This window comes from Otolemur garnettii, unplaced genomic scaffold (assembly GCF_000181295.1).
Source record: "Otolemur garnettii isolate 467f Iridium unplaced genomic scaffold, OtoGar3 scaffold00083, whole genome shotgun sequence".
Classification (NCBI taxonomy): Eukaryota; Metazoa; Chordata; class Mammalia; order Primates; family Galagidae; genus Otolemur; species Otolemur garnettii.
In genome coordinates, this window is record NW_003852478.1 from 3,863,418 (window position 1) to 3,874,390 (window position 10,973).

General features: G+C 36.4%; 1 protein-coding gene across 3 annotated transcripts in view; it reads left to right on the top strand.

Annotated features, from left to right (window-relative positions):
- The window catches only part of GABRB1 (gamma-aminobutyric acid type A receptor beta1 subunit), a 400,370-nt gene that overhangs the window by 292,533 nt on the left and 96,864 nt on the right, over positions 1 to 10,973 (top strand). For all 3 annotated transcript variants that reach the window (XM_003794587.2, XM_012808080.1, XM_012808081.1), the window contains one exon: positions 5,121 to 5,203. In XM_003794587.2, coding sequence (XP_003794635.1) covers positions 5,121 to 5,203 — 83 coding nt within the window. The remainder of the gene's footprint in view (positions 1 to 5,120; positions 5,204 to 10,973) is intronic.

Below are 10,973 nucleotides of genomic sequence, written 5' to 3' on the forward strand. Positions count from 1 at the left end.
TACAGGTGTGCGCCACCACATCTAGCTAAGACTGTTTTGTTTTAAGATGCAGTCTCTCTATTGTGCCCAGCAAGAGTCCTGGTCTCAAACTTTCCTCCTTCTTTGGCCTTTCAGGATGCTGGGATCACAGGCATAAGCCACTGTGCTTGGTCCGTTCCAGAGTTACTTAAGTTTAGCGCACCTGATGTTTGGAACAGATGATTCTTTGTTCCTGGTGGCCATGCTTTGCCTGGTAGAATGTCTGGCAGCATCTCTGACTCACTAAATCCCATAATAAACCCTTTAGCCCCAGTGTGATAATAAAATATGTCCTCAGATATTGCCAAATGTCCCATATGGGGGGAAATCATCCCTAATGGAGAAATATTAGCTAGTCATAGGATCTTAGGGCTGGGCACACTTTAATAATTCCCAGAGAATGTTCACATTTTCACAATTTTTTAATTCGTAAGCAGCTGTTAAACAAAAAATACAGTACAATAGTAAAGTAAACTGATGAATTTTTAGTATATATTGTGTTGTTTTATGTAGGGTGTTTGGAACACTATGAAGACTATAGCAATAGTGTTCCAGATCTGTATTTTTAGACAACCAGAGATAGTCATGATACAGTGTTAGGTGAATAAATTAATTCATGTCGTCATGGGAGCAGAAAGTGTACTATTAAAACACTTTGAAAAAGTTATTTATTTATTTAGACAGTCTCACTATATCACCCTCAGTAGAGTGCTATGGCATCACAGCTTACAGCAACCTCAAATTGTTGGGCTTAAGCCATTCTCTTGCCTCAGCCTCCCAAGTAGCTGTGACTACAGGCATCTGCCACAACACCCATCTATTTTTTGTTGCAGTTGTCATTGTTGTTTAGCAGGCCTGGGCTGGGTTCAAACCTGCCAGCCTCAGTGTAACCACTGTGCTACAGGTACCCTGAAAAAAAAATTTTAATTAAACTTTAAAATTCTTTTTTCTCTTGCCTAATGCTTAAATGAGTTCATTTAAATTAGCCAGTGCCCTGTCTAGGAAAGGCTTCAAAGGTTTGTCAAAATGTTCACATATATGAATCTTCAAAAGGACAGACCAGGAGAAATTGGAAAGGACTAGAAAAGGGGGCCTGTAGTAGTTAGTTTAGCACAAATAAATAACTCAGTTTGTAAGCTTCAAAAATGCACTAATGTATATCCAGAGAATCTTCATGTACATACAGACAGTATGCATATGTAAGCATGCAGGTATCTCTAAGTATATACTCTGTATACAGTGATATAAATACACATATACAGTAAAGTGTCATATAGTATATACTCTGCATGTATATATGCACACATCAGAGTGTAGACTGCACTGCAATACATTCAGAGCATTTCCATTTGAAAAAATAAAATAGAAAACAACACAAATGCCCGCTAAAGGATGAGTAGGGAAATAAATTATGGTGTTTATGGACACTTTGTACTAATTTTTAAAGATAGCTTATTATTTACTGATACAGAACCAAATCCAAGACACACTGTAAAAGAAAATAAGGTAGGCAGAGAACAGACTGTGTCGTAGGCAATCTAAGAGATTGCCCCTGAGAAGACACAGCTGTGCTTCTATTTGCAGAGTATTTCTAGAAAATTCAAATGTTACAACTCCTGGAGATTAAGGTAGAAAAGAAACATTATTTAATTTGAGTTGTTAAAATTCTTTCACTTACAGTTGCACTTTGTGGAGTAGGACCATTTAATTTTCTAAGCCTTTTGCCAATTCCAAAGTAATATCAACATTTTTTAAAAGTGGACCAGCCATAAGAATTCCAGTTACTCTCAGATTCCACAGCACAAGAAACCCTTCCTGGTCAGGGGAAAAGGAGGATAATGAAGTTCTGGTAGGATATCTCAAATTAGGATCCTAGTGATTACATAAACGCAAAAGCTCAGTTGGAGTTGGTAAATATTCTATAAACTCTGGCTGTAGGACAAAGCTTCTTCCATGGTAATATGCCACCTGCTGGTATAAGAGGACAAGGATTTCCAAGGTGACTCTGACAAATCTCTAATAGTGGGAAATGGGAGGCACCAAAAGTCACAGCAAGTTGGGGTTTTGTTCTTGTTGAACAAGATTGCAGTTTGTGAACTTGATTGCAGTTTCTTGTTGATGACGGTGAACTTGACTGCAGCAGAAGGGGTAGGCTGTGCTGCATAATACAGATTCCTTCAACTCATAAATTCTATAGATATTAGCAAAGACACAGCTAGAATGATAATGAACATGGACATGGTCATGAAATAATACCTAATAATGACCACCATTTGGGAGGTACTAACTAAGTATGGGCACTGGCCTAAAGCTTTGCACACACTATGTTTTTCAATTCTCGTGGCAATCCTATGTAGTAGGTGCTTTGACTGATGGACTGATGAGGGGACTGAGCCTCATGGATATAATTTAACTAGCTCAAATCTACCACTCGTAAGCAACAAAAGTAAGACTCTAACCATATCTGCTTACCTTCAAAATTTTTAATCATAACTTTTTAACAGCTTTCATGTGATCTATCTTTGAAATATGGCTATTTTTTAATGAATTAATTATATTAATTATGCATATAACATAATATTATATAAAATACTAGCAAACTTAGTAGCACATGAAAAGGATCTATACAATTGCCTACAGAAATTTACTCCTGGGATGCAAGGATGGTTCAGAATATGGAGAATGTGATATACCACATTAATAGAATGAAGAATAATAACCATGTGATCATCTCAATAGGTGCAGAAGAAGTATTTGGCAAAGTTCAACATCTTTTTATGATAAAAACTCCCAACAAAATAAGTATAAAAGGAATTTACCCCAACACAAAATAGATATGAAAAGAGTTTACCTCAACACAATCAAGATTATATATGTAAAATCCAGAGCTAACATCATAGTCAGTAGGTCTTGGTATCAAAGCAGGAGGTCTCAGGCTTCCTGACTTGAAATTATAATGCAAAGCTATAGTGATGAAACCAGTATGGTAATGGCATAAAACAGACATCTATACCAGAACAGAATGAAGAACGTAGAAATAAATACATATATTTGTAGTCAACTGAACTTCAACAAAAGTGTCAAAAACACATGGGTAAAATGATAAATGATTGTCTCTTTAATAAATTATCTTTGAAAAACTGGATATCCACATGCAAAAAAAAAAAAATAAATTGGATCCCTATCTCACACCATACATAAAATTTAACTCAAAATGGTTTAAAGATTGAAACACAAAAATTGAAATTATAAAACTATTATTATGAAACATAGGTAAAAACCTTTTGACACTTGTCTTAGCACTTGTTTTTTGGAAATGATGTCCGAAGCCCAGATGCCAAAAGCAAAAATAGACAACTGATACTAAACTAAAAAACTTGGAAAAGGCAACCTAATGGAATGAGATAAAATATTTGCAAACCATGTATATACTGATGAGTTAATGTGAAAAATATATAAAGAACTCATATAATTCAATACTAAATATACAAATAACTCCATTAAAAATTGGCAAAGGACTTAAATAGACAGATCTCAACAGCAACAACAACAAAAAAAAAGAAATTCAGATGGTCAACAGGCATACGAAAGGATGCTCAACATCTCTAATCAGCAAAGAAATGCAATTCTACATGACAATGAAATATCAGCTCACATCTGTCAGGAAAGCTATGATTAGAAAGAAAAGACAAAAGTTTTAGCAAGGGTGTGAAGAAAAGAGTACCCTTGTACACTGCAGATAGAAATATAAGTTAGAACAGATTTGATCTTCTTGCTCAAGATTGCTTCAGCTATTTGGAGCCTTTTGTGTTTCCATATGAATTTTAAGATTGTTTCTACCATTTCTATAAAAAAAATTGAGATTTCAATACGGAGTGGGTTGAACATATAGATTGCTTTGGGTACTATGAACATTTTAACAATGTTAATTCTTCTAATCTGTGATCATGAGATGTCTTGCTACTTATTTGTCTTTTTGAATTTCTTTCATCAATGCTTTATAATGTTCAATGTACAGGTCTACTCTTTAAGTGAATTCATAAGTAATTTGGGTTGTTATTGTTAATGTAAGTAGGATTGTTTTCTTAATTTCTCTTTGGGAAAGTTTGTTGTTATTATACAGAAACACTACAGGTGTCTGTGTATTGATTTTGTGTCTTGCAATTTTATTACATTTATTTATTAGTTCTAACAGGATTTTCTGGTGTCTATAGTGTTTTCTCTGTACGTGATCATGCCACCTGCAAACAGATAAATTTCCTTCTTCCCTTTTTATTTGGATGCCTTTTATTTATTTTTAGAATGTTCTGGCTGAGACTTCAGTATCACATTGAATGGCAGAAATGAGAGTAAAAATTTTTGCCTTCTTTCAGATCACAGAGGAAAAGCTTTTAGTTTTTCTCCATTTACTGAGATGATCATATAGTTTTCTTTTGTGATGTATCACATTGATTGATTTCTATATATTGTTGATTGTCATGTATCCATACTTGGATCCCAGGAATAAATCCCACTTGGTCATGATGTATTATTTTTTTTTTATATTAATGCTACTGAATTCAGTTGTCTCATATTTTACTGAGAATTTTTCCATCTATTTCCATCAAGTATATTGGTCTGTAGCTTTCATTTCATTTATTTTATTGTCTTTGTCTAGCTTTTAGAATCAGAGTGATGCTGGCCTCGTAAAATGAGTTGGGGAGTATTTTTCTATCTTATATTTGTGGTAGGATTTAAGCGGGTTAGGATGATTCTTCTTTATATTTTTGGTACAATTCACCTATGAAGCCATCTGGTCCTGGGCTTTTTTTGGTTGGGAAATTTTTGATGACTGAATCAATGTCTTTATTTGTTATTGGTGTGTTCAGCTTTCTATTTGTTCTTGATACAGTCTTGGTTGGGTCATCCATTTATAGGAATTTATCAATTTCCATTTATTTATCTAGGTTATCCAATTTATTGGCATTCACACTAGGTCCTTATAGTCTCACAAAATTCTGAGGCCTTGTTTCTGCCAGCTGGTAAACATGATTTGGGGCTGGGAGACAGAAGTGAAATGTCTACACTTACGATGTTGACTTTTTTCTCTCTCACTCTGGCAGGATCACAACCACAGCTGCATGTATGATGGATCTTCGAAGATATCCTCTGGATGAGCAAAACTGCACCCTGGAGATAGAAAGCTGTGAGTTACTTGAACAGGGGAAGGAGAAAGAGGGATGCTTGCTTGACCCAATTAATTCCAACCTTTTGCTGAGTTAATTGGCACCCTAGGGCCAAAATACCCTATATTTTTTAACTGTTCGTCCTGTTGATTTTTCAAGGTGTTCATAGTCTAGTGACATTTTCCTGCACACTGGTGACTCAAGGGACATTTCAACGAAGTTATCTTTTGGAAAAATTAGGGAAAGTCCAGTTATCTTACCTCAATAACTTACAAACTTACGCTTTCTGCTTCTCAGAGTGGAGTCTCACCCAAAGCTTTCCAATATCCAAGCTGCATTAATAAGAGAGGAAAACATTTTAATATGCAAAGATTTTGTGAGATTGTTTTTGGTTCTATAATCTGTCAACTTAAAGGATCGTAAATTATTATCTTTTAGAAAAACCTTGCGGTAGAGTCTTGTATGAATCATGTGGCTTTCCTCATGAGAAGAAAAGATGATCAATGGTGCTCATGGTGCTTGTGCTTTGGGCCAAAGACTTAATGTTTTGCAGGTCTAGTGACTGATTTTTGTTTTCCCTCTTGTGCTGTTTTTTTCATTTATTGCTTTAACAATTCATATACTTCAGTTACTGAGATGTAATCTGATTATCTTCATATCATTGTCTGTCAGCCATCAAACTTCAGGCATTTGAGCCCATTCATTACAAATACCAAAGCTAGGCCATTTCTTAGTTTCAGAGGTACTGAAAAGTGCATTAGCTAATTCAGACCATTACTAAAGGACCACTTAATATAATGTGAGAAATCAGCAAATGTTTATGTAGGTCATCTAAAACACTGTCTAGATCTAAACATTAAGGAGGTAAAGGAAAATGAGAAAATTTCAGGTCATCCTGTCATATTATTAGAAGATAAATGTGTTTCTCTCAGTAGTGTCTGATTACTGAGCAATTTACATTAATTTTCTAGTTCCATTGTATATAAACATAGAAATAAAGAAGTTTATGTATGGATAGATATAGATTGACACACAGATGTTGGTCTACTATTCCTAGAACCTATAATGAACAAGAAAATGTATAAACTAACCTTTAGTTAATATTTTAGTTTTAAAGCTTATTATACTCATCTAAAGGTATTAAAAGGCATTAATATATAAATATATCAAGAGTGAATTTTGGCTTAAATGCCAAAGTTAACTATGAACCAAATCATTTATTTATGCTAATAAAGGTTTACAAGTAAGAAAGCATGTCAGTTTAGTAAGAAAGTAACTGTTACTTTGGGAACTGACAGAAGAAGGCTGAGTCAGGGATCCCTCACACAGATGGATTAATTTTACCCTTGGCCTCCCTTCTATGGACTTGGTGGATCTTTTTTACCTTGGCTTCTGCTGATCAACATTAGGATATGACAACTTCTTGAAATTCCAAACTCTTCTGGCTTACATCATTTCCTTTAAAAAAGGGGGGGAGATGAATTTTGACAAGCATTTTAATTGATTCTGTGCTGCAAATTGTTTAAGTGCTGAAATTGTCAGCATTTTCTCTTAAAATTTGTATTTTATTGTATAACGCATACTGAGTTTTTCTACACCATTATTGGTTGACATTTTTCTTTAAGTTGGCAACTTTTAAAATTCATATTAGAAAACAGACGACTTTTAGGTCTATTCATCATACAATATAATGACAATAACCATAAATCAGTCAGAAGTTGAATATAACTTCTGTCAGGCAGAGATGGGAGTAGCCCAGACAGCCAGATAGTCCAAAGTAATCATAAAATATGGTGAAAGACAATAGATGGTGATCCGGGCATATGACAATCATTGAAGCAGTTCAGTAAGATACAACCTGTTGTCCAGACAAATGGATGAGCACAGTAACTGAGAGTCTAAAAGCAGCTGAAACCTCAGAATGAATACAGGCAGATGATAACCATCATCTGAACCTCAAAAATAGAAAAAAAATTCGTGGACTCCATATTAATATGAAACCAATATATAAACAACTACACACCCACATGAATGACACAACACAAGTATAGTCTAGAAAGGGCGAGGGGAGAGCAGACAGAGGGGAGGTGGAAGGAGGGAGGGAAATTGGCAGCAGCTCACCTAATGTACAAAATGTGAGGGTGTCTAGCCTCTTGGGTGAAGGGCTCAACTACCACTTGAACTTTACCTTAGAAGTAGAAAGAATGTGACCTAAATATTCGTACCCTCGTATTAATTTGAAATAAAAAAACTAAAAAGTGATTCAGCAGCTGGGCAGAGAACTACAATTCCTAAAGGTACTTAAAACAAAGCAGAAACTTATGAGTATGAGAATTTGTATCCTGAGGAGTCTATGAACTCGGAAAGGAAAGAAAACGTGGAACTCCCTTCTCTTTGCTAGTCTAAGGTAGGTATCATGGAAAACCTCTGCGGCATTTTCAAATGTGATTTCCAGCAACATTTGAAAGATAATGTAACTGAGGCTCGGAGAAGTACAATAAGTTTCTCAGGGCCACAGGGCTAGAATAGTGATAGAGCAGGGATTCAAACCCCAGTGCTTCCAATGAAGATTCACACCCAAGTGTTCTACTCGCCACCAGGGAATCCTGCAATCAACTGGTGAGTGAGGCAGCACGGCATCAACAATTAGCAGTTTAGAAGTATAGCCCCTCTCAGCCAGGCTGGGAATGCTTAGGCAGCCAGCAGTCAATCTGTGTTCCCTGAACTGTCTCTGATCAGTCAAAATAGATCCTAGATTGATGCTGAAGAACTTAACTTTTATGTCAAGGATCAAGGGTCAAATAATTATAGCTGCAGAGAGAAGGTAGCCTGTGGTTGAAGGAAACCAAGCAGGCCTAGATTCCATTGATATTACCTTGAAAAACTAAAAGCCTCAGATGGTGACGTGACTTAGCTTTTACATTTTACTTAAAATATATCCCTTCTTAACAATAGACAAACCCATGTAAGGAGATCTTAAATTTCAAGAGTAATAATTTTCAAATGGTAAAGTAACCTAAGTATGCCAACGTGGAGTTTGAATGAGCTTTGCTTGCTTCTACCTAAGTACATAATCAGTATGTTGCTAGGTATCAGTAAATATTGAGTTGGTCATTCATCTATGTTTTAGCTTTTCATAAAGTAACACGCTATTTTCTGAAACAGCTCTCCCTGGATTGATAGTGTATCAAGGCTATAACTGAGCTTTAAAGTGATTACAAATGAGAGGCTCTAGTGTCACCTGGGAAACAAGAGTGATAAATCAGGTAGACAGTCCACGGATGGAAGATTGAACCAGTCACACTTCTGTGACCAGCAACGTGGAAACTTCACCCGAATTACAAAATTTGCTAGTTTGTATGCTCTTCCGTCACAATCCCAAGGCCAGGGACATGATTTTCCTGGTTAGGTCCTCTGAGACCAATTAAAGATGTTTTGCTTATCTTTATATTGTCTAATCAAGTTGAATTGAAAAGGCCATAAAGGCTTGTTAAATTGAAAATTTGCTGGAACTTGGAACAAATTAGTAGCTTTGTAGCCCTGGGATGCTATAAAATCGGTTAATGGCGTATAGAAAAATCAATCGAGGAATTTAGAATGAAGAGGACTTGGAATTTGAAATCAATAGCACTATCATGTGAAGGTTTGATCACCACAAGCCTAGCCATGATGTGGAAAGGCTTGGGGCAACAGACAGGGAGGACTCAGGTACCTTTCCTCCTTCTCTGCTATGTTCATTCAAGAAAAGCCCTATCACTCTCCCTCCACCACTTCCCGGGCATCTTACAAGGGTACATGTGAAATGTACTAGGTGTAGAATATAAACGTCTCAACACAATAACTAAGAAAATGCCGTGAAGGCTATGTTGACCAGTTCGATGAAAGCATTTCCGATTGCATGTAAAACCAGCACATTGTACCCCGTGATTGCATTAATGTACACAGCTATGATTTAATAAAAAATAATAATAATAAATGTTTAAAAATTAAATTAAATTTTAAAAAAAAGAAAAGCCCTATCCCACTCTCAGCAGATGTTGTCCTCTATCACTGCACAAAAAAAAAAAAAAAAAGAAAGAAAGAAAGAAAAAGTCATTGCAGGCCTGAAATCTCTGAGTGTTCTTACCAGTCTTCCTACAATACTCCTTTTTTCTTGACCAGTCTGAGTTGGCCCCTACATTACAGAGGAAGAGGTGTTCCCATTTCTTCTTAGGCTGCCCCTGCCCCTTAGTTCAGGATTCCATCTCTTCCTTCTTCCCCTGGGAATGGATCATCCCAAACTCACACACACCTCACCCCCGATCTCTGAGATCCTCAATCTTACTCTTTCTACCACCTCTTTTCTCATACCCAGTAAATAAAATAAAAACTCTTCTCATCCTAAAACACCTCCACTCTACCCCCACATCTCCCTGAAGCTTTTTCCAATCTCTCTACTTTCTTTTTTCCAAACTACTCGAAACAATGGTCTATACCCGCTGACTATTACCTCAACTTCCTCTCAACCCACTGCAATCTGCCACCTGCCTACCCACCTCCCGCCTCTGCTAAAACTGTTCTCAGAAAGGTCACACAAGACCTCTCTACATTCCATCTTTATTCTGCAATTCCCAGATTTGTCTCTCCAGCTCAAATCTCTTCCGAGCCCCAGATTGATGGACATAGCTCTCTTGTTGATGGGCATATCTATTTTGATGCTTCAAAAGCATCTTAAATTTAAATTGCTCAAAATTTTACTCTTGATTGTTCCCTCTCATAGTTTCCTTTCCAGACTCCTTAATCCAACCAAAATCCTGGGATTAATTGTTGACATCTCCTTGTCCCCCATACTCCTCTCATTCAATCTATTGTCAAGTACCACCTACTCTATGTACAAAATATTTAAGAAGCCCGTCCATTTCTCACTGGCCCCGTTGGCACCATTCTTCTCCAAATTATCATCACTTCTTTCCTGGACCATTATAGCTGTCTTGTTATTAATCTTCTTGCTTTTACTCTTGACTCCCTCCAAACCAATCTCTGTCCAATAGCCAGAGTAATCTTAGCAAGCTATAAAGTGGATCATATTATTTATTTGCTTTCATATTCAAAGTCTTCCCCTTATACTAGGAAAACAGTCCACACTTCTTAAGATCTCCAAGCTCTCAAGTAACCTGACCTCTCTCAATATTTCTAATCTCATCCATGGCCTCTTCTCCTTGATTACTATGGTTAATTCCAAGACCACAGGCCTCTTTGTTTCATGCAGACTAAGATTTTTCTTGTCTCATCACCTTTACCATCTTTTTCTTCTGGCTGAAATGCTTTTCTCCACCATAAATCGTTGAGCTCTCTTCTCTTTCTTAAATTCTCTTTTCACATTCCACTTCTAACAAGAAGCTTTCCTGAGACTCTAAACTAAGTTATGCCCTAGCTATTCTCTTTCAAAATCCACTGTTAGTTTTCCATGGGAAGGTGTAAATTTATGTGTCACCTGTAAGTTCATATATTGAAATCGAATGCCAGTATGATGGGATTAGGTACTGAAAGGTGATTCGGTCAAGAAGATAGAGCCCTCAGAAATGAGATCACAGTAGTTCCCTGTTACTTTTGGTTTCACTTTTGGCTGAAAATGTTAAATGGAAAATTCCAGAAATAAACATTCGTAAGTTTTAAATCACGCGGTTCTGAGTAGCATGATCAATTTCCACCATTCTGTTGCATCCAACCTGGAACACGAATCATCCATTTGTGAAAAGTGTCCACATGGGTGTGCTGTCTGCAGTATCTCTCCATTAGTCATCAACACCA